Source organism: Schistocerca piceifrons, chromosome 10, assembly GCF_021461385.2.
Source record: "Schistocerca piceifrons isolate TAMUIC-IGC-003096 chromosome 10, iqSchPice1.1, whole genome shotgun sequence".
In the NCBI taxonomy this organism is placed as follows: Eukaryota; Metazoa; Arthropoda; class Insecta; order Orthoptera; family Acrididae; genus Schistocerca; species Schistocerca piceifrons.
In genome coordinates this window covers 119805047-119830458 of record NC_060147.1, presented here as the reverse complement: position 1 = coordinate 119830458, position 25412 = coordinate 119805047, and the positions used below count along the sequence as shown (strand labels likewise).

The following is a 25412-nucleotide window of genomic DNA, read 5'->3' as shown; positions in this document are numbered from 1 at the left end:
GAACTTCGAACGAAGGTCGACAAACCGCGAGCGGTATACCGAGGCTGGGGTAACCTCCTTTGGGAGCGAGCTGAGGTCAAGGTGAACGCGAACCTGAGCCTGCAGCGAAGGTGGCGTTTGGCTCTCGCCCACTCTAAAGGTTGCAGGGAGTGGAAAATCAAGGTGCTGAAGGAGGCGACGAAAGCGAACTCCAGGAGGTAGCAGGGCAGAGACATACAACCCGTGTTGACGGTCGCTCTAGGACTTTTAGAGGGAACTGGGCACTTAACATTTTGAGGAGGAACTCACGTCCGGTACGTTTGAGACGTGTAACGCATGGCGCGTTCATTTATCTTCTTGACCAGCTCGCAAACAGAGCGAGGGAAAAACGACCGAGTATAATGATCAAGAAGGAAGAAAATTCTTCAAGAGAGTTCAGGAACTGAAGAAAGGCTTCCAACCACGTACGATATTCTGCAGAGATAAAGAAGGAAATTTTATAGGAGGAGAAGAACAAGTTCTAGTCCGAGGGGCCGAATATTTCAGTGAGTCGCTGAATGTCACTACAGAAGGAATAATAATGCTCCAAATAACATTTCAGCAGAGATGATAAAGGACGGAGGTGAACATCTAACAAGATCGGTACATCAGCTGATAGTAGAAATATGGGAAAAGGAAGAGATGCCAGACCAGTGGGCCGGCCGCTGTGGCCGAGCGGTTCTAGGCGCTTCAGTCTGGAACCACGCAACCACTACGGTCGAAGGTTCGAATCCTGCCTCGGGCATGGATGTGTGTGATGTCCTTAGATTAGTTAGGTTTAAGTAGTTCTAAGTTCTAGGGGACTGATGACCTCAGATGTTAGGTCCCATAGTGCTCAGAGCCATTTGAACCAGACAGTGGAACATGGCCATTATATGCCCGATTCATAAGAAGGACAAAGCAAACTGAGAAAATTATCGCGTTATTGCCTTAGTCAGCGTGGTGTACAAAGTACTAGTCAAAGCCATTGCTATGAGAGTTGCACCAATTACAAAAGAAATACTCTGAGACTACCAGTGCAGTTTTCGGCGGGGCAGATCAACAACTGACCAGATCTTCATTACAAGGCAAATAATGGAAAAGTGTTATGAATATAACAGGTATAGTACGGTAAGCCAAGATTTCACGAGTTTCAAAGGATTCCAAACCGGCTCTCCCTGCATTGTTACAAGCAACGAGAGCAACTGTTATCCATCCGTTACCCAAACTGGAAGAAGAAGAAACTTTCATTAAAGAAAAATTTAACTTCGCACCACAAAATAAAGTAGGTCCATGAATAAGAACAAATTGAGTAGTTTTACCTACTCCCCTTACTTCGTTCTTTTTACCCTTACCAGAAGATGTCGAAGCACCAAGAGTGCCGTCCACATTGACAAGTGATTTGTAAACCAGCATTCGCCGGCGACGACGAAAACAACGTTTACGCATCATTTAAACAGGGCTATGGTACTGTTAAAAGGAAAAAGCTATATGACACCATAATGGAGATGGAATTCCCAAGTAAACTCATCAAACTGGTACACATGACCCCCACCAGCACAGAATTCCAGGTAAAAGTAGAAGGAAAACGTTCTAAAGAATATGAGGTCAACCAAGGATTAAGACAGGGTGATGTATTATCCACGCTACTCTTCAACATAGAGTTGGAGAGAGTGATGCGATGGTCGGAGATTGATAACCGAGGTGACACTCAGTTTAATCGTATGTACCAGAATCTAGCTTATGCTGATGATGATGTGTGTATGCTGTCTAGAAGTTTGAAAGAAATTGAAGAAGGACTTGACAGACTGGAAAAGGAGGCAGAACAGTTGGGAGTTAGGGTGAACAGCACAAAAACACAGTATTTTTTTGCTTCCAGGAAATATGCTGTTGTTAAAGAGAAATATATTAAGTTGAACAGAGGCAATTATGAGAGATGTGAGAAGTACCAATACCTGGGAGTGCAGGTTACGGAGGATAACAGAATAAGAGAAGAAATAAAATCTAGGACTGCTGCAGTAAATAGAGCTTACTGGGCCCTGATCAAGATACTACAGTCACGTAGCCTGAGCAGAAAATCGTAGGTGACTGTCTATCGATCAGTCATAAGACCGGTGGTAATGTATGGCTCAGAAACATGGACAATGACTGTAGCACAAGAAGAGCTCTTGAGAAGATGGGAGAGGAAAATATTAAGAAAAATTTTTGGAGCCGTGTATGAAGCGGGGCAATGGAGGATAAGGAGAAACAAGGCATTAGAAGAACTGTATAGAAATCCTGACTTGGTGACTGAAATTAAGTGTAACAGACTGAGATGGCTGGGCCATGTAGAGCGAATGTCGGATGATCGAGTTGTCAAAAAGGTTTTGCACAGGAAATCCAGGTGGCAAATGGAGCAAAGGGAGGCCCCGGAAACGATGGCTGGAGGATGTGGAAAATGATTTGAGAAATACTGGAGTTAGGAGATGGAGAAAACGAGCAGAAAATCGTCAGGATTGGGCTGTGATCATCAGAGAGGCCAAGGCTGTACATGGGCCGTAGCGCCAAGGAGTAAGTATGTACCTCCATATGAGGCCTGACTTCTCGTATCTTATCTTCGTGGTCCTTACGCGCAATGTAGGCGTTCGCCAGTCAGCTTCAAATGCCGATTTTCTAAGTTTTCTCAATAGTATTTCCCGAAACGAACGCGCTTTCGCTCCAGGGATTCCCATTTGAGTTCCCGTGGCATCTCGGTAACACTTGCGTGTTGCTCGAACCTACCGGTAACAAATCTAGCAGCCCACATCTGAATTGTTTCCATTTCTTTCTTCAATCCGGCCTGGTACGACTCCCAAAAACTCGAGCAGCACTCAAGAGTAGGTCGCACCAGCGTACTATATGCGAGCTCCTTTGCAGGTGAACAATTCTTTCCTTCTGCGTCACGCGTAATTCAGTTCCTCAAGCAGAAGCGGATGAATTAAACGTCTGAATTGAAACCGTCATGGAGCGGAAACGGTACATTTCCGGACACCGATTCTTATTGAAAATACTTTTGTACTCACTCCCATATTCAAAGTTTGTAACGGAAATTTCTGAACACCCTGTATAGAGAAGCAACACACTGGCGACATGTTAAGCAAACCGTATAACCCTCTGGCATGTTTTATGGTATGAGAACAAATGTTCGTGTTTGATAATGTGTCAATAATCACGAAATGACATCCAAATGTTAATGTTCTATAGTGACAGCTGTAAACTAAATTACCTCTGATTGTGACGGACGACCAGTTGATATACATCGTCTTTCAGCAATGACTGTAAAACACACACACACACACACACACACACACACACACACACACACACAATTGCTCTAGACCAGACGAACTATTGCGTGACATTTAGAGCAAGAAGACATGGTCTGGAACATTCAGTTTAGGATCAGTGTTTGTGCAGTTAAATACATCCTTCAGTATCCCTAAGATATATCGACCACAGGAACATTCCAATATCAACTGGAGACTTGTGTAGCCCTCAGGTTTCGGAGAAAAGCGTTGACAGAGAAAGGTTCCAGAAAAAAAATATGCTTCTATATAAATCGTATTTGGCATACGTTTTAATTTCTATTTGATTTCGATATAAGTGAAGTAAGTTGCAAGTTACGTGGATAAAATACGGAAACTACAACGCACGGACCCGTCCAGTACGTACACACCGTGAAGACGTTGGATGTTCGTAACTTTATTAATGCTAAAGATACCGCCTAGCTTAACAATATTTCTCCCGAGCTGGTTTTCATTTGTTCATTATATTGACCAGAACTTTGCAGTACGACTTCCCGTCCACCAAAGAATACCAAGATTGGTTCACAGTAAATTGTACTTTTTACGTTGCATACAAATGATTCTGATTATAATTTGAAGTCATAATTTGAAACAAGTAAGTATCTGCTCACAGCACATTACAGATCTGTCTTTCGGTTAACTATATTTTCTAACGCGAAAGCGCCCTTTGTTTAAAATTTCCAGAAAGCTGACGACTTACCGTGTTCCGCTAATGCCGACAAGGCTCGGAGCTGAGGCACGTATGTCCCGAATGGCTGGCTGCGTTGTCTCTGCCGATGTCAACAAGACGCGGCCGATGCGTTCTCCAGCACTAGACAAGCTAAACTGGACGAGTCAGCAGGCTGTGTCGATCGCATCGCGAGTCCACTGCGCTTCTCTTTCGATACTTGGCCACACTGCGCTGTGAAGCTAGAAATCTGCATTCGCCTGGAGGCTTGGAAACAAATTTCATCCACCACTGCCCGGTAGCTGTAAGTGCAGCTACTTAAGACGTCCAGTATAGGCCGTATTTATCTATTGGCAGCGAAAATCCGTAGGCATTCTAACTCATTAACACGGAAATGATTTACGCTGGAAAAAAAAAATTAGTTCCAATTTTGGCCGCCAGGTGCAAATCTGGCGCTGTGAATGCAAGAACTACATTTCCATGTGTAATGGTGCATAACAATTTATGTATTAATGGAAATGCCGGCCGTGGTGGTCTAGCGGTTCTGGCGCTGCAGTCCGGAACCGCGGGACTGCTACGGTCGCGGGTTCGAATCCTGCCTCGGGCATGGGTGTGTGTGATGTCCTTAGGTTAGTTAGGTTTAAGTAGTTCTAAGTTCCAGGGGACTTATGACCTCAGATGTTGAGTCCCATAGTGCTCAGAGCCATTTGAACCATTAATGGAAATAATGACAACTCTTTTTTTTTCAAAAACCTTCTTCTCGTGGAACATGAGGCTTAGATATGGTATACAACGTATTTATGCTGAAAAAAATTGGTCCCAATTTTCGCTGCCAGCTGCAAGTCTGGCGCTGTGAATGCAAGAACTACATTTCCATGTGTAATGGTGCAAGTTTTCTATAGCAATTTATGTGTTAATGAAAATAATGACTATTCTTTTTTTTTTCAAAAACATTCTCCTCGTGGAACGCGAGCTTTAGATATGGTATTCAACTGCTGAGCAAAATTGACTGTTGGTAGGTCCTGTGTTGCGCATGTGAAGTCGTGAAACAAAACTTTAAACTCAGTGAAATACTGGAATTGAAATAATGAAAACTAACATAATTAAAAGCCAAAACTAACTAATTGTGTATTCAGTGAAAACGGCAGAGGGGTTCAAAAAATGTAGATACTCCTTCACTTAGTATCTTTGGAACAAAATGACATATCGCTGCGATTTTGCGGGGTAGCGTAGTCCATTGTTTTCTCAACAGATCTTGGCCCACGTTTTCCAGCAGATGACAGTGCAGTAATGAATGAAGTAATGTTGTCGTTTGAGGAACGGAATGCCGTTCTGAAGTGGTATTTGAAGTACAAAAACATGATGGAGATACAACGGCAGTGGCGTAATGTGTACAGAAGTGAGCCACCAACACGTACAACAATTTATCGTATTCGAGAATAAATTTGAAACCTACGGTGCTTTCAGCTTCCAGCGTTGCTCTGTCGCAACATTTTACTAGGTCACCTCAGAAATCTGTCAAACAGGATGCACGTGAAAGCGGTGTACGACGGCGTACGACGAATTCTGAAGGCGTCGAAATGGAAATTGTACATCGTAGTTCGCTACGCGCTATGAACGAGAACGTCACAGATCGAAGGACAGAGTACTGCGAGTGATCTGAAGTCATGCTCCGCTAGGATGAACGGTTTGCAGGGATGGTTATCTGGTCTGCCGAGGTGCAATTCAAACTGGACCGTACTGAATGCCGCCACAACTGCGTGTGCCGGGCTGCTGAAAATTCTCATGTTTACGTGGACAAACATGTTAATCTACCACGTGCTAATGTGTGATGTGGTGTGGTCTGTCATCGCACGGTTTCATTGACCCATTAAGGTCACCGTAACCGGTAGGTTGTACACGCATCAAAAAAAATTTTGCGTCACCCCGGTTCCCAGAACTTCTGAACATGGACGTTGACTGTGAATATTGTATCACAGACACAGTCCCTTTGAATGTTCAGAGATGTCACTAAACCCACCCAGAGATGTAAACAACCATGCATGAGCAGCGCCTATTAGACGGAGGGGGTCCAACAGCAGATCAGTTCCAGTCATTCCACCAGGAAGGAGGTACACGGCTCGTATTGTCTGTAGCTCAACCATGCCTAGACGGTCAGTACCGCGGTTCGATCGCATCCGCATTGTTACTTTGTGCCAGGAAGGGCTCCCAACAAGAGAAGTGTGCAGGCGTCTCGGAGTGAACCAAAGCAATGTTGTTCAGACATGCAAGAGATACAGAGAGGCAGGAACTGTCGATGGCATGTCTCGCTCAGGCTCTCAAGGGCTACTACTACAGTGGATGACCGCTACCTTCGGAAAATAGCTCGGAGAAACCTTGACGGCAACGCCACCACATTGAATAATGCTTTTCGTGCAGTCATCCGCCGACCGATAGTGCAACCATGTCGGCAGCACATTGGCAAGGCACTCGTCTTCATGGACGACAATTCGCGCCCCCCATCATACACATCTTGTGAATGACTTCCTTCAGGATAACGACATCGCGCGAATAGAGTGGCCAGCATGTTCTCCAGACACGAACCGTATCGAACATGCCTGGGATAGACTGAAAAGGGCTGTTTATGGATGACGTGACCCACCAACCATTCTGAGGGATCTACGCCGAATCGTTGTTGAGGAGTGGGACTTCCGGAAGGCGTTCGATACAGTTCCGCACTGTCGCCTGATATACAAAGTAAGAGCCTACGGAATATCAGACCAGCTGTGTGGCTGGATTGAAGAGTTTTTAGCAAACAGAACACAGCGTGTTGTTATCAATGGAGAGACGTCTACAGACGTTAAAGTAACCTCTGGCGTGCCACAGGGGAGTGTTATGGGACCATTGCTTTTCACAATATATGTAAATGACCTAGTAGATAGTGTCGGAAGTTCCATGCGGCTTTTCGCAAACGATGCTGTAGTATACAGAGAAGTTTCAGCATTAGAAAATTGCAGCGAAATGCAGGAGGATCTGCAGCGGATAGGCACTTGGTGCAGGGAGTGGCAACTGACCCTTAACATAGACAAATGTAATGTATTGCGAATACATAGAAAGAAGGATCCTTTATTGTATGATTATATGATAGCGGAACAAACACTGGTAGCAGTTACTTCTGTAAAATATCTGGGAGTATGCGTACGGAACGATTTGAAGTGGAATGATCATATAAAACCATTTGTTGGTAAGGCGGGTGCCAGGTTGAGATTCATTGGGAGTGTCCTTAGAAAATGTAATCCATCAACAAAGGAGGTGGCTTACAAAACACTCGTTCGACCTATACTTGAGTATTGCTCATCAGTGTGGGATCCGTACCAGGTCGGGTTGACGGAGGAGATACAGAAGATCCAAAGAAGAGCGGCGCGTTTCGTCACAGGGTTATTTGGTAACCGTGATAGCGTTACGGAGATGTTTAGCAAACTCAAGTGGCAGACTCTGCAAGAGAGGCGCTCTGCATCGCGGTGTAGCTTGCTCCCCAGGTTTCGAGAGGATGCGTTTCTGGATGAGGTATCGAATATATTGCTTCCCCCTACTTATACCTCCCGAGGAGATCACGAATGTAAAATTAGAGAGATTAGAGCGCGCACGGAGGCTTTCCGGCAGTCGTTCTTCCCGCGAACCATACGCGACTGGAACAGGAAAGGGAGGTAATGACAGTGGCACGTAAAGTGCCCTCCGCCACACACCGTTGAGTGGCTTGCGGAGTATAAATGTAGATGTAGATGTAGAATCTGGACCAACAATGCCTTGGTGATCTTGTGGACAGTATGCCACGACGAATACAGGCGTGCATCAATGTAAGAGGACGTGCTACTGGGTATTAGAGGTACCGGTGTGTACAGAAACCTGGACCACCACCTCTGAAGGTCTCGCTGTATGGTGGTACAAGAGGCAATGAGTGGTTTTCATGAGCAATAAAAAGGACGGAAATCATGTTTATGTTTCTCTCTATTCCAATATCCTGTACAGGTTCCTGAACTCTCGGAACCGAGGTGATAAACTTTTTTTGATGTGTGTATCTTCATATGCTGTAAACACCGATTTTACCTGCCGTCCGAGAGGGGTCTGGAAACGAAAGATTTTGTCTACAACAAGGGGGCGCTCCGCCACACTACCACAGAGATGGCAGAGGCTACTTGGATGAAAATGTTCCTGGACGACGGATAGGTCGAAGAGGAGCTGTTGAGCACCCACCACGGTCTCCAGAACTTACACCTCTTGACTTCTACCTACGGGGGCGTTGAAAAATGAAGTTTATCCACAGAAGGACGCGCGGTCTGAGGCGCCTTGTGACAGGCCCCGTCGGAGGTTGGAGTCCTCTCCCGGGCATGGGTGTGTGTGTTGTCCTTGGCGTAAGTTAGATCAAGTAGCGCGTAAGCTTAGGGACGGATGACCTCAGCAGTTTGGTCCGATAAGACCTTACCACAAATTTCAATCTCAACAGAAGCCAGTTACACTGAACGAACTGTGAGAAACCATCGAGGCGCCCTGTGCGGCTATCAACCCGGCAACGCCGACAGCCGTGGTTCGGTCAACAGTTCAGCGGCATCGACGTTGTTTGGCTGATAATGGGGGCCGTTTTGAACACACAAAGTACCCTTCCCCCCGTGCAAGAATTGTGACGGTGTGCCATTTTGTGCCATTAATATTGACTATTAAAGAGTGTCTTCATTTTTCTGGACACCTCTGTATTTAACTAAAACTCAAGACTGAAGTACATTATGAAAGAAACGTGACGCGTTTTTTGGCGTTTGTGTGGTAACAAGTAAAATGCTTCTTCAAAGAGTTTATTTTGCGCAGTGCTCCCTTCTCACATCGTTCTTGATGTAGTTTTAAGACCCCTTGACTTACTGGCTTTGAACGTATTTGGTGGAGCAGCCCTGTGATGTGCTAAGAACGCCTGTGGGATTTAATCTGGCATGAAGACAAAGGTGAAAAGGGGTAGATAAACGGACAGCAAGAATTTGCCACACGTTGCTAAATCCCCGCCTACAGCAGGCCGCTCCAAACCAGTGGCGGATACAAAGGGGGGCGCCCCCCCCCCCCCCCCCTCCCAGTCAGCCAGCACGCTATTCGATCGTTTCTTTCGACAATCGACTCGGCTGAATCGAGTTAGAGAGTAGTTGTACTTTCATATGTAGCACGCGCGTCTGCAACATCGTATTTTATACCTTTCTGTCTGGCACATAGATATCTAACACACTTGCTGCAGTCACACTGTCAAACGAGATGGATTGAGCGACATGGTGCTGTTATTCAATTTGTAGCTGATCTCGTGAACAGTTTGCAATGTTCTTAAGGAAATACAGCGTTGGATGGATAGAACAACGGCTGCCAAAGCCAATACTCTCCTTCGAGCTCTGTCTAATTGGGAGTTTATTATCACTCTGTTTATACTGAGTGACGTTATGAGTGTAACATATCCAGTCAGCAAAATCTTACAAGACCCTAGCTAGGACGTCGCAGCGGCAAAAGCAAAATTAGATTCGACGCTCAAGGTATACGACGGCATGAGAGCTAATGCTGATAGCGACTTTGCTCGTATAATTAAAGAGGCGAAGACAGTTAGGGAAGAGTTAGACGCGGAAATGAGTGTTCCTCGTCTCACGACAGACAAAGACACAGCGAAAACTGCGATCATAATGATGAAGCTAAGACATATTGGAAAAGAACTGTTTTTCTTCCAACACTGGACCATGTTACGATTGACATGTGAGAACGTTTTGCTGAAGAAAATATTTATCATTTAAAATTCAACATACTTTTGCCCTCACAGCTACTGAAACATGACGGTAATGACCTGGCACATAAATTGAATAAGTGCTTAACTGAACTACCGTACTTTGAAGAAGAATCACTACTTGTGATTAAAAACAGGCTAATGGGAGAGATTCCTTGATACCAGCAAACGACCATAAACGCCCTTAATGGTAGTGATTATGTTATGCAAGTGTTATCTGTTTGTCCTAGATATGACTATCCTACTTTGCACACGCTGTACAGAATACACTACTGAAAATTAAAATCGCTACACCACGAAGATAACGTGTTACAGACGCGAAATTTAACCGACAGGAAGAAGATGATCTGATATGCAAATGATTAGCTTTTCAGAGTATTCACGCAAGGTTGGCGCCGGTAGCGACACCTACAACGTGCTAACATGAGGAAAGTTTCCAACCGATTTCTCATACACAAACAGCAGTTGACCGGCGTTGCCTGGTGAAACGTTGATGTGGTGTTTCGCGTAAGGAGGAGAAATGCGTACCATCACGTTTCCGACTTTGATAGAGGTCGGATTGTAGCATATCGCGATTGCGGTTTATCGTATCGCGACATTGCTGCTCGCGTTGGTCGAGATCCAATGACTGTTAGCAGAATATGGAATCGGTGGGTTCAAGAGGGTAATACGGCACGCCGTGCTGGATCCCAAAGGCCTCGTATCACTAGCAGTCGAGAAGGCAGGCATCTCATCCGCATGGCTGTAACGGATCGTGCAGCCACGTCTCGATCCCTGAATCAACAGATGGGGACGTTTGCAAGACAACAACCATCTGCACGAACAGTTCGACGACGTTTGCAGCAGCATGGATTATCAGCTCGGAAACCATGGCTGCGGTTACCCCTGACGCTGCACCACAGACAGGAGCGCCTGCGATGGTGTACTCAACGACGAACCTGGGTGCACGAATGGCAAAACACCATTTTTTCGGATGAATCCAGGTTCTGTTTACAGCATCACGATGGTCACATCCGTGTTTGGCGATATCCCGGTGAACGCACTTTGGAAGCATGTATTCGTCATCGCCATACTGGTGCATCACCCGGCGTGATGGTATGGGATGCCATCGGTTACACGTCTCGGTCACCTCTTGTCCCCATTGACGGCACTTTGAACAGTGGACGTTACATTTCACATGTGTTACGACCCGTGGCTCTACCCTTCATTCGATCCCGGCGAATCCCTACATTTCAGCAGGATAATGCACGACCGCATGTTGCAGGTCCTGTACGGGCTTTTCTGGATACAGAAAATGTTCGACTGCTGCCCTGGCCAGCACATTCTCCAGATCTCTCACCAATTGAAAACGTCTGGTCAATGGTGGCCGAGCAACTGGCTCGTCACAATACGCCAGTCACTACTCTTGATGAACTGTGATATCGTGTTGAAGCTGCATGGGCAGCTGTACCTGTACACGCCATCCAAGCTCTGTTTGACTCAATGCCTGGGCTTATCAGGGCCGTTATTGCGGACAGAGGTGGTTGTTCTGGGTACTGATTTCTCAGGACCTATGCAACCAAATTGCGTGAAAATATAATCACATGTCAGTTCTAGTATAATATATTAGTCGAATGAATACCCGTTTATCATCTACATTTCTTCTTGGTGTAGCAATTTTAATAGCCAGTAGTGTATTTGCTTGTCTACCTCCAACTATTGCCACAGTAGATAGAAGTTATTCAGCACTGCAGTGTACAAAAACATGGCTGACGTCGACAATGAAGAAGGGTCGACTTAATGATTTAGCTCTGTTGAACACTGACCCTGACATTGATTGTCCTATTGACCACGTCATTAACCAATTTGCCAGGAAGAATAGGTGCATAGAATTAATTATTTAAGGAATAGAACGCAACTGTAACTTTTTTTATCATAAGATGGCATTGTCTTGTATATGTGTATAATCATTTTAAATAATATTTACTTAAACTTTGCATGTGACTTGGCTATTTTTTTTATAAGTGTAAAAGTAAAGGTGGCTCAAGATACCTTCAGCGCTCCCTCCTTGAGGTTGTTCTGTATCTGCCACTACAGGATTTAATCCGGCATGAAGACAAAGGTGAAAAGGAATAGATTAATGGACGGTTAGAATTTGCTAGAATTCACTGCGTCCGGGGACAGGAGTGGATAGCCACCCATTGCTAAATCCCCGCCTACAGACCGCTCCCAACCGCTTTGTTCGCTCCCCTTTGTTTGCTCCCGGGTGAAGGGATAAGAAACACGCTTTGGAGGGCTTTGTTTTGCTCAAAGAGTTTGCCCAACTGGCAGCAAGATTAATGTCCTGGGTTTAGGCTCTAAATCCATTTTATGCTTCAGAGCCGAAATACGGCTCTCCTTTTTCCTTAGAACTCTATATAAATTAGTTTTTTATACATCCGCATTCTGTAATAACTCAGGGTTTCTCTCTCTCTCTCTCTCTCTCTCTCTCTCTCTTCTCTCTCTGCTTTGGCAGCGCAAGAACGTTTCGACACTTGTAGGACATCTTCTGTGACTCCCATTCTACATGTGTGGTATAGTATGCTTCCTATTCACGTATTCCTGTTTTTTTCAGGATCTGTTCGCCTGTGAAATACGTGAAGACTGGCTGCTTATAAACTTCTGTGTGAACTGTAACTATCCTTATCTTTCAGAGTGAATTTTCACCCTGCAGCAGAGGGTGCGCTGATGTAAAACCTCCAGTCAGATTGAAACTGTGTGCTGGACTTGGAATCGAACCCGAGACTTTTGTCTTTCGCAAGCGAGTGCTCTATCCACTCTTAGGAAGCGTCAAATCGGTGCAAAGTCCGATGCAGGGTGAAAATACCGTTTGGAAACAACCTTCCCAGTCTCCAGCGAAGCCACGTCTCTGCAGTATCATTTCTCCCAAAAATGATGATCCCATACGGTGTATAGGAAGTGTTTGGAAGGTAGGAGGCGAGGTACTGGCGAGAATAAAGCTTTGAGAAATCGTGCTTGGGTAGCTCGGTGGGAAGAGCTCTTGCCTGAGAACGGCAAGGTTCGAGTGCGGTCCAGAACACAGATTTAATCTGCCAGGAATTGTCAGGTTAATCTTGTCTTCACGCAGTCCATGCAGAGCGATACATTGGGGGCTTTAGCATAGTCCTAGAGTCTTCACTTAATATTGGTTCTTCAGACTATGGAAGTAAGCTGTCGCCAGATAGTTTACGTCTGCCAGTTCAGTTTTTTCGCCATCTCCGTGGCACTCCGCCATGGTTCAAAGAAACCTGTGAGTATTAGTACTGCCCTTCGGTGTACATGTGCGACATCCCCCGTTAGTCCTGTTTGTTACGGATGCCACACCTTGAACGGTATTCCAGCATCTGTAGCAACGATGGGTGTTGTAAGTGATCTCCTTTGCAGATGTACTGCATTTCCATAATATTCCACAAATGACTCAAAGCCTGCCACCTACTACACTACTGTCTATTAAAATTGGTACACAACGAGGATGACGTGCTACAGACGCGAAATTTAACCGACAGGAAGAAGATGATTTGATATGCAAATGATCAGCTTCTCAGAGCATTCACGCAAGGTTGGTGCCGGTGGCGACACCTACAATGTGCTGACATGAGGAAAGTTTCCAACCGATTTCTCGTACACAAACAGCAGTTGACCGGCGTTGCCTGGTGAAACGTTGTTGTGAGGCCTCGTGTAAGGAGGAGAAATGCGTACCATCACGTTTCCGACTTTGATAAAGGTCGGATTGTAGCCTATCGCGATTGCGGTTTACCCAGTCGCGACATGGCTGCTCGCGTTGGTCGAGAGCCAATGACTGTTAGCAGAATATGGGACGGTGGGTTCAGGAGGGTAATACGGAACGCCGTGCTGGGTCCCAACGGCCTCGTATCACTAGCAGTCGAGATGACACGCATCTTATCCGCATGGCTGTAACGGATCGTGCAGCCGCGTCTCGATCCCTGAGTCAGCAGATGGCGACGTTTGGAAGACAACAACCATCTGCACGAACAGTTCGACGACGTTTACAGCAGGGTGGACTATCAGCTAGGAGACCGTGGCTGCGGTTACCCTTGGCGCTGCATCACAGACAGGAGCGCCTGCGATGGTGTACTCAACGACGAACCTGGGTGCACGAATGGCAAAACGTCATTTTTTCGGATGAATCCAGGTTCTGTTTACAGCATCATTATGGTCGCATCCGTGTTTGGCGACATCGCGGTGAACGCACATTGGAAGCGTGTATTCGTCATCGCCATACTAGCTTATCACCTGGCGTGTGGTATGGGGTGCCACTGTTACACGTCACGGTCACCTCTTATTCACATTGACGGCACTTTGAACAGTAGACGTTACATTTCAGATGTGTTACGACCCGTGGCTCTACCCTCCCTTCGATCCCTGCGAAACCTACATTTCAGCAGGATAATGCACGACCACATGTTTCAGGTCCTGTACGGGGCTTTCTGGGTACAGAAAATGTTCGACTGCTGCCCTGGCCAGCACATTCTCCAGATCTCTGACCAATTGAAAACGTCTGGTCAATGGTGGCCGAGCAACTGCATCGTCACAATACGCCAGCCACTACTCTTGATGAACTGTGGTATCGTGTTGAAGCTGCATGGGCAGCTGTACCTGTACATGCCATCCAAGCTCTGTTTGACTCAATGCCCAGGCGTATCAAGGCCGTTATTACGGCCAGAGGTGGTGGTTCTGGGTACTGATTTCGCAGGATCTATGCACCAAAATCGCGTGAAAATGTAGTCATGTCAGTTCTAGTATAATATATTTGTCCAATGAATACCCGTTTATCATCTGCATTTCTTCTTGGTGTAGCAATTTTAATGGCCAGTAGTGTATTCCACAAATGAACCAATGCCTGCCACCTACTACATCTACCACTGAGACTATGCGACACGATTTCACAGCGCTACAAATTATTCCTCTCAATTGTTTGTACGGGCTTATTGATTCTATTTATGACTACTGATATTTTCGTCATAGCATATCAGGTATCTGAGTTTGTGAAGTGCACGATTTTACATTTCTCAATAGCTGAAGTAACTTGGTAATTTCATGCACCACTTTTGGCTGGATGTCTGTGGACCTTGTTTTCAGGGAGTAATTGACCTCCCCCCCCCCCCCCCCACACACTTACGATCCTTTAAAATGCACGCATTTCTCTCGACGGGGCATTCACTGTTGATACTCATCATGGATCATGAAATCCACTGCAGTTGCATACATTATTTGTTCCTAAAAAGGAAAGACAGATTGGACATGGCGTGGGTAATTTCCACTCAGTTTTGAGCAAAAGCATGTTTTTGACCCATCTCAATGTTTATGACATTATATCTCCCGAACAATCGGTCGCACAATGGTATAATTTTGCAGGTACATCTGGTGGTATATGTCGAAGATGGCTGCAAAGCTAGGTTGCGAATAGAGTCGGTAGAAAGACGTAATAAATTAAAAAGTCAAGTCTGTTCCTGACCTTCTGCTGCACAAACAACGAAAATGTAGAACGTGATTAACTTTTTTTCCTTTCATCACTTCGGGGGGTGTGAACGACGAAAACTTTCGTGAAGGTTTGAAATTATGTGTAAAATTGGTGGAAGTCGCTAAATGCTCTGGTACCTCAAATAGCGCATGAAAGAAGTCAGAGTATTTGCGAGCCGTCCGTTTTGCTGCCTCAGGGTTAACACACAAATACTAACTGTAATACTTCTCTTTAAACTTTCAGCATGAGGTTACACACTTAAGAGGCAAAACATTATCTACCTGTACACCTACATCCATACTCAGCAAGCCACCTGACGGTGCGTGGCGGAGGGTACTTTGAGTACCTCTATCGGTTCTCCCTTATATTCCAGTCTCGTATTGTTCGCGGAAAGAAAGATTGTCGGTATGCCTCTGTGTGGGCTCTAATTTCTTTGATTTTATCCTCATGGTCTCTTCGCGAGATATGCGTAGGAGGGAGCAATATACTGCTTGGCTCCTCGGTGAAGGTATGTTCTCGAAACTTCAACAAAAGCCCGTACCGAACTACTGAGCGTCTCTCTTGCAGAGTCTTCCACTGGAGTTTATCTATCATCTCCGTAACGCTTTCGCGATTATTAAATGATACTGTAACGAAGCGTGCTGCTCTCCGTTGGATCTTCTCTATCTCTTCTATCAACCCTATCTGGTACGGATCCCACACCAGTGAGCAGTATTCAAGCAATGAGCGAACAAGCGTACTGTAACGTCCTTCCTTTGTTTTCGGATTGCATTTCCTTAGCATTCTCCCAATGAATCTCAGTCTGGCATCTGCTTTACCGATCAACTTTATACGATCTTTCCATTTTAAATCACTCCTAATGCCTACTCCCAGATAATTTATGGAATTAACTGCTTCCAGTTGCTGAACTGCTATATTGTAGCTAAATGATAAAGGATCTTTCTTTCTATGTATTCGCAGCACATTACACTTGTCTACATTGAGATTCAATTGCCATTCCCTGCACCATGCGTCAATTCGTGGCAGATCCTCCTTCATTTCAGTACAATTTTCCATTGTCACAAACCTCTCGATTATGACCACCTACTTAATAGCTTCTTTATCCGTCTTTGGAATGAAATACATCATTGATACTGCGTATCAGGAAAGCGACAGATGGTAGGTTTGTGGGGGTATGCGGCGTTAAATGTCTACGCACAGGACATGTAATTCGCGAAAAAAACGGGCCGCTGATTTGTGCATGCGGTGATGGCACCCGATAGCGACCCAGATGGATTTCAGAGAATTTACATCGGGCGAAGTTGGTCGCCGAGACATCCACGTCAGTTCACTATAATACTGCTCATACCTTTGTAGCACTGTTCTGGCTTCGAGACACAGACAACTATACTGCTGAAAGATGACACCGCTGTCGGGGAAGGCACCAAGCATGAAGGGATGCAGGTGGTTCGCAGCTGCCAGCGTGTCTTCGATTACTGCCACAGGTCCCATAAGAGCGCTGCAGAAAGTCCGTCATAGTATAATACTGCTCCCGCCAAACTGTATCCCTGGCGCGCTGCACGTTTCGAGTCGCATTTCACCTCGATGACGCCGTTTGTGTTGACTCGACCTAAAGTAGCAAAAACTTTATTCACCCGAAGAGCCGGTACATTTCCATTGACGAAGGCCGAATTCCGGTGGTTCCGTTCCCACTGCGATCGTAATTGACGATGTCGTTGGGTCTTGTAATATTATTGGTATTTCCGTCCTATGAAAGCTTTGAGTACCCTTTGAAAGACATTTGTTTTGTATAATTTACATAACTGTAAAGATGCGCATCTAGCGCGGACGCTAATACATCGATTGCGCAGTCAAAGAAACATTTTAACAGAAGCTGAACTGTCGTTCCGCTTCGATCTAAATAAAAGATGACAGTACAAAAAAAAAAAAACTTTTGTAGATCTTCAGATTTTAAGGTACTGCTGCTTGTAATATGAAAACGTAAAGGAGGTCGACTTTAAGTTAAAAAAGTGAGCGGTCTTGCTAGCGTGCAGACAACATTATTAATTAATAAAATTAAAGTAAGTCATGTTCGAAACTGTAAATCAGCAAGTTATTGTTATCGGAGGTGTTGAACAGTGCAAGAATTTTCTTTAACGAAAGGAGAAAAGTAATGACAGTAATTTGTGACAAAAACGTGAACCAAGGAAACAGCACAGGACAGGCTGAAATCTGATCGCACCATACTGTTAAAAAAAAGTACTTATGTAAGTTATATTGTTTATAAACAAGCCCTAATTTGCTAGTGAGAATTGTTTGAATACATTTAGTGTTTACCAGACTTCTTATTCTGTTCTTTTTCCTTTATACTTTTTTATCCTCCATGCCATATTATTTTTATAAATGTCAAACAGCCTTTACTACAGCAGAGAATACTGCGGCATCCTGGTCGTAGACAGAACGCCGCTCTTTGTCTTCTATACAACTCATAGCTGCCCCATCTATTAATAATTTCATTTGTAAATGCATTTTTTTACTATTCATTGTTAAAGGTCCCTTAGGTAATTATAAAATTCATGCTGATTACGTAAAGATATCCGGGTTGTTCTTTTCCAAATAATGGAAGCCTTTGCGTAATCAAAAACTAGCCTCCTCCTGACTACGATAAGGAGCCGACCAGAAGACGGACGTCTTCGACCGCTTTCGTGTCTCCTGTGGCAAAGCTGTGCCAAACTGGGAACACGGCATTCTAGTATAAAGTACAGATTTAAATTGAAAGAATTGAGATATATTTAATAGTAATAATTTTTTTTATCATACTAGAGTCTACATGTGAACACGTGAGCGTGGTCTGCTGCGAGGCTCCATGTTCAACAATGTACGATGAACGGTGAGCTCCGAAACACCTGTGCGTGCACCAGCATTGTGCTCTTTAGGGAGAGATGCCACAGATCAGCACCTATCCTATTTTACAGAGCAGACAAGCCTGCGAACCTCACATTCTGCGAGGAGTCGTGAACGTCCAACCATTTAGAGACTAGCGGTAGTTTCACTGTTCTTCTAGCTCTTTTCGTAGATGCTCACGACAGTAGCACGTGAACATTCGAGCAGGTTCACCGTTTCAAGATAATCGTCCACAGGCTGTACTTAATAATAGTCTGTCCTTTGTCAAAGTCGCTTATCTCAATGGATTTCCCTATTTGCAGCCCATGTCTTCGCTCGGGTTATCCCCCGTCCGTTTCCGCTCCGCTTACATACTTTCGTCACTGTGTCACATGCCCGCAACGTTACCACGCGACACCCACCGTCGCGGTGGGCAGTTATCATCATGTTTTGGCTTATCAGTGTACATCTCTTAATGATTACATTGTTACAACATTTTAAACTCTTGAATCAGTCAGTAATTACGCGAGCTCGCAGGAGAGCTTCCGTAAAGTTTGGAAGGTAGGAGACGAGATACTGGCAGAAGTAAAGCCGTGAGGACGGGGCGTGAGTCGTGCTTGAGTAGCTCAGTTGGTAGAGCACTTGCCCGCGAAAGGCAAAGGTCCCGAGTTCGAGTCTCGGCCCGGCACACAGTTTTAATCTGCCAGTAAGTTTCACATCAAATTTTTGCTTCTCTTTTGCAAGCCATTAGACAGGAAATCTATAGCTGGTACCAGGTTCTCAGCTCCAGTCGCCTGGTAATACGGATGTTATAGATTACTGCTTTAACTGACTATAACTGAGTCTATATGCCCGACATGACAGTATACTTTTCTTTGTTTCCGCAGTTCCTGTCTGCGCTGATGTTGAAGGACTACGAGGCAGCCCTCAAGTACTGCAAGCTCAGTAAGTATTCCCGCCACATCAGTACTCTTCACCATTACATGTATCCAGTAGTCTAACTTAGCTTGCGATGGGTGCCATGGATTAAGAATATTTCAAAAGCTTACTAAAAGGCTGGATTACGGCGGGGGGGGAGGAAGAAGATGGAGTATGTGGAGGAGGGAGCAGGGAAGGCAGAGAGGGGAAGACCCACCACAAAGAAAAAAACAATAAAATGAAGACTGCCTTCCCACATTCAGGCGGAAACGACAGAAGGAAACAACCCTGTGCGTGGACTATATTAAACGGATCGAAAAAAAATTATACAGAATGTTCGGAAATTCCCGATACAAATTTCTAGGACAGGAAGAAGGGAGTGAGTACATCATATTTTCAATAGAACCAATGTCCAGGAACGTACCGGTTTCCTTCTAGGACGGCTTCAATTCAGATGTTTAACTCATTCACTTCCGCCTGGGGAACTGAATTAGGCGTGACGCAGTACAATTAAAGGTGGCAATTCGAAAGAAAACATATGACTTAAGCACATTTGTTTGTTGTTGTGGTCTTCAGTCCTGAGACTGGTTTGATGCAGCTCTCCATGCTACTCTATCCTGTGCAAGCTTCTTCATCTCCCAGTACCTACTGCAGCCTACATCCTTCTGAATCTGCTTAGTGTATTTATCTCTTGGTCTCCCTCTACGATTTTTACCCTCCACGCTGCCCTCCAGTACTAAATTGGTGATCCCTCGATGTCTCAGAACATGTCCTACCAACCGATCCCTTCTTCTTGTCAAGTTGTGCCACAAACTCCTCCCCAATTCTACTAAATACCTCCTTATTAGTTATGTGATCTACCCATCTAATCTTCAGCATTCTTCTGTAGCACCACATTTCGAAAGCTTCTATTCTCTTCTTGACTAAACTATTTATCGTCCACGTTTCACTTCCATACATGGCTACACCCCATACAAATACTTTCAGAAACGACTTCCTGACACTTAAATCAATACTCGACGTTAACAAATTTCTCTTCTTCAGAAACGCTTTCCTTGCCATAGCCAGTCTACATTTTATATCCTCTCTACTTCGACCATCATCAGTTATTTTGCTCCCCAAATAGCAAAACTCATCTACTAGTTTAAGCGTCTCATTTCATAATCTAATTCCTCAGCATCACCTGATTTCATTAGACTACATTCCATTATTCTCGTTTTGATTTTGTTGATTTTCGTCTTATATCCCCCTTTCAAGACACTGTCCATTCCGTTCAACTGCTCTTCCAAGTCCTTTGCTGTCTCTGACAGAATTACAGTGTCATCGGCGAACCTCAAACTTTTTATTTCTTCTCCCTGGATTTTAATACCTACTCCGAACTTTTCTTTTGTTTCCTTTACTGCTTGCTCAATATACAGATTGAATAGCATCGGGGATAGGCTACAAACCTGTCTCACTCCCTTCCCAACCACTGCTTCCCTTTCATGTCCCTCGACTCTTACAACTGCCATCTGGTTTCTGTACAAATTGTAAATAGCCTTTAGGTCCCTGTATTTTACCCCTGCCACCTTCAGAATTTGCAAGAGAGTATTCCAGTCAACATTGTCAAAAGCTTTCTTCAAGTCTACAAATGCTAGAAACGTAGGTTTGCCTTTCCTTAATCTTTCTTCTAAGATAAGTCATAGGGTCAGTATTGCCTTTCGTGTTCCAATAAACTGATCTTCGCCGAGGTCGGCTTCTACCATTTTTTCCATTCGTCTGTAAAGAATTCGTGTTAGTATTTTGCAGCTGTGACTTATTAAACTGATAGTTCGGTAATTTTCACACTGTCAACACCTGCTTTCTTTGGGATTGGAATTATTATATTCTTCTTGAAGTCTGAGGGAATTTCGCCTGTCTCATACATCTTGCTCACCAGATGGTAGAGTTTTGTCAGGATTGGCTCTCCCAAGGCCGTCAGTAGTTCAAATGGAATGTTGTCTACTCCAGGGGCCTTGTTTTTGTTTGTATTAACACTTAATCATTACATATTTACATTGTTTCCAAACAAACAAAAACCCAGCGTACTGTACGTATAGAACAGTACTGATGCATTACAACAACTGCTCGATGTGGCGACCACCACCGTTGTTACAGACACTGCAACTACAAAGCATGTTCTGATATACACTCTCCATCCCACCTCGCGAGTCTCTTCAATTTCTAGTCCAGCAGCCTGAACTCATACCAGCAGATCAGATTCTCCTCTTTCTCTACGGGAGTCTCGTAAATTAAACTTTGTAGACGTTAAGTGACACCAGGTAACCGTTTGACGTACTACAGGTCTTACCGTATACCATGTAGCATTCCAGGACAAGCAACTCTGAGACTTTTCTCTTTCCCTCAGCAGACCTGGACGCGTTACACATCTGAACTGACGCCGTCGTCGAACGGACATTGGTTCTTATGCAAAATGTTCTGTACTCGATGTCCTCTACAAGTCTCTAACGGAAATTTCAGAACACCCTATACAAACACACATCAAAAAAAAGTTTTGCATTACCTCGGTTCCGAGAGTTCCGGAACCTGTACAGAAAATTGGAATAGAGATCAACATAAACATCACAACCCTTTTTACTGCTCATGAAAACCATACATTGCCTGTTGTACCACCATACCGCCAGACCTTCAGAGGTGGTGGTCCAGATTGCAGTACACACTAGTACCTCTAATACACAGTCACGTCCTCTTGCATTGATACATGCCTGTATTCGTCGTGGCATACTTTCCACATTTCATCAAGGCACTGTTGGTCCAGATTGTCCCACTCTTCAATTGTGATTCGGCGTAGATCCCTCAGAATGGTTGGTGCGCCATGTCGTTCATAAATAGCTCTTTTCAGTCTATCCCAGGCATGCTCGATAGGGTTTATGTCTGGAGAACATGCTGGCCACTCTAGTCGAGCGATGTTGTTATCCCGCAGGAAGTCATTCACAAAATGTGCACGATTGGGTCGCAAATTGTCATCCATGAAGACGAATGCCTCGCCAATATGCTGCCGATATGGTTGCACTATCGGTCGGAGGATGTCATTCACGTATCGTACAGCCGTTACGGCGCCTTCCATGACCACCAGCGGCATTCGTCGGCCCCACATAATGCCACCCCAAAACAGCAGGGAACCTCCACCTTGCTGCACTCGTTGGACGGTGTGTCTAAGGCGTTCAGCCTGACCGGGTTGCCTCCAAACACGTCACCGACGATTGTCTGGTCGAAGGCATATGCGACAGTCATCGGTGAAGAGAACGTGATGCCAATCCTGAGCGGTCCATTCGGCATGTTGCTGGGCCCATCTGTAACGGGCTGCATGGCGTCGTTGTTGCAAACATGGACCTCGCCACCGACGTCGGCAGTGGAGTTGCGCATCTTGCAGCCTACTGCGCACAGTTTGAGTCTTAACACGACGTCCTGTGGCTGCAACAAAAGCATTATTCAACATGGTGGCGTTGCTGTCAGGGTTCCTCCGAGCCATAATCCGTAGGTAGCCGTCATCCACTGCAGTAGTAGCCCTTGGGCGGTCTGAGCGAGGCATGTCATCGACAGTTCCTGTCTCTCTGTATCTCCTCCATGTCCGAACAACATCGGTTTGGTTCACTCCGAGACGTCTAGACACTTCCCTTGTTGAGAGCCGTTCCTGGCACAAAGTAGCAATGCGGACGCGATCGAACGGCGGTATTGACCGTGTAGGCATGGTTGAACTACAGACAACACGAGCCGTGTACCTCCTTCCTGGCGGATTGACTGGAACTGATCGGCTGTCAGACTCCCTCCGCCTAATAGGCACTGCTCATGCATGGTTGTTTACATCTTTGGACGGGTTTAGTGATATGTTCGAACAGTTAAAGGGACTGTGTCTGTGATACAATATCCACTGTCTTCAGGAGTTCTGGGAACCGGGTGATGCAAAACTTTTTTTGATGTGTGTGTATAGGGATATATAAGGTGCTACAGGAGAAATGGTAACACTCAGGGATAGGCAGGAACAATCATTTGAAGCGAAACAGTCTAGTAAACATGAGTTCTAAGATGCATGCCTTAAGAGTTATGAGCACCTGTTCAGTAGAAGACATGTGTTTCACTGTGGAAAAGATGAACAAGTTCTCATACTTCATAAGGTATGCCTTTTAGAGCCATCATTTACCAGATTTTTTTTGCTTCAAATAATCATTTGTGTCATACCTTGTGCAGAGATTCTTATATGTGGTACCTTAATATGTTCGTTGTTTGTTCTCTGCATTCAACAGTCTTCCCACAACCAGGTCACAAACTTTACAACCTGATGTATTCTGGACGACCGTAACTGCACCACTAAGTGGACTACGCCTGTCAGTATAGACTAACCGTTTTGCATCCATGCATCTACGTCTCAATACCTGATCTGCTTTCTAGGGGGAAAACAGATAAACATTAATGGCTTCTTCCTGTCACATGTACTTGGAGGTACTAACCAAACTAAAAACATCATTCTTATAATGGCTACAATTATTACTGTGCAAACTAAGTAAATACAGATGTAATGTTGTTCAGTACTCCGTCCTCAGTCACCAGTAGAAATATCTGCGCTTTACCTGTCACGCCCTATGTATATACATGCGTATACATATTTCATTCGTATTTGTATACATATTTCATTTGTATCTCTAGCGAATTTCGCCTTGCAGTTTCATATGAATTCTGAAGAAACTTCTAATTCTACCAGTAAGTGACTGTCGTTTCGAGGAAAAAGAACTGTCGCTGCCAACTGTCTCATTCTCCACTGTTTTACACCATACAACTCTAGGGAGAACATTACCCATATCTGAGGCACTCAGTCGTGTGGTACGAATTTTGGCCCGAGACAAAATGATTGGCTCCTTCTGACGCATTGATCAATCCATACGTTTAATATATCCCAAGTCAGCTATTTGCCGGCAGGAATCAGACACAGGTCGTTTTCGGACGTTTGTAGGCGTCAGCCCTTCTCATCGTAATCCACTTGATTATAGGCCCATATCGTTAACGTCGATATGCAGCAGAGTTTTGGAACACCTATATTGTGTTCGATTGGAACATTATGAATTACATCGAAGAACAGACAGAAATTCCGAAATCAGATACTGGATTGTAAGGCGTACCCAGGAGCAGACAAAGGGGGGGGGGGGGGGTTGGTTTGGGGGAGGAGACCAAACAGCGAGGTCATCGGTCTCATCGGATTAGGGAAGGACTGGGAAGGAAGTCGGCCGTGCCCTTTCGAAAGAACCATCCCGGCAAATGCCTGGAGCGATTTAGGGAAATCACGTAAAACCCAAATCAGGATGGCCGGACGTGAGATCGAACCGTCGTCCTCCCGAATACGAATCCAGTGTGCTAACCGCAGCGCCATCTCGCTCAGTGCCTCGAAGAAAACGGTCTATTGACACACAGTCAACATGGGTTTAGAAAACATAGTTCTTGTGAAACACAACTAGCTCTTTATTCGCATGAAGTGTTGAGTACTATTGACAAGGGATTTCAGATCGATTCCGTATTTCTGGATTTCCGGAAGGCTTTTGACACTGTACCACACAAGCGGCTTGTAGTGAAATTGCCTGCTTATGGAATATCGTCTCAGTTATGTGACTGGATTTGTGATTTCCTGTCAGAGAGGTCACAGTTCGTAGTAACTGACGGAAAGTCATCGAATAAAACGGAAGTGATTTCTGGCGTTCCCCAAGGGTGTGTTAATGGCCCTTTTGCTGTTCCTTATCTATATAAACGAATTGGGAGACAATCTGAGCAGCCGTCTTAGGTTGTTTGCAGATGACGCTGTCGTTTATCGACTAATAAAGTCATCAGAAGATCAAAACAAATTGCAAAACGATTTAGAAAATGTATCTAAATGGTGTGAAAATTGGCAGTTGGCCCTAAATAACGAAAAGTGTGAGGTCATCCACATGAGTGCTAAAAGGAATTCGTTAAACTTCGGTTACGCGGTAAATCAGTCTAATGTAAAGGCCATAAATTCAACTAAATACCTAGTAATTACAATTACAAACAACTTAAATTGGAAGGAACATACAGAAAATGTTGTGGGGAAGGCTAACCAAAGACTGCGTTTTATTGGCAGGACTCTTAGAAAATGAACAGATGTGCTAAGGAGACTGCATACACTACGCTTGTCCGTCCTCTTTTAGAGTACTACTGCGCAGTGTGGGATCCTTACCAGATAGGACTGACGGAGTACATCGAAAAAGTTCAAAGAAGGGCAGCACGTTTTGTATTATCGCGAAATATGAGAGAGTGTCACTGAAATTACACAGTATTTGGGCTGGACATTATTAAAAGAAAAGCGTATTTCGTTGCGACGGA

General features: G+C 44.8%; 1 protein-coding gene across 1 annotated transcript in view; it reads left to right on the top strand.

The window, feature by feature from the left end:
- The window catches only part of LOC124718745 (suppressor protein SRP40), a 202056-nt gene that overhangs the window by 108139 nt on the left and 68505 nt on the right, over positions 1–25412 (top strand). The window contains exon 2 of the mRNA XM_047244360.1: positions 19016–19073. Within this exon, the coding sequence (XP_047100316.1) occupies positions 19016–19073 (58 nt within the window). The remainder of the gene's footprint in view (positions 1–19015; positions 19074–25412) is intronic.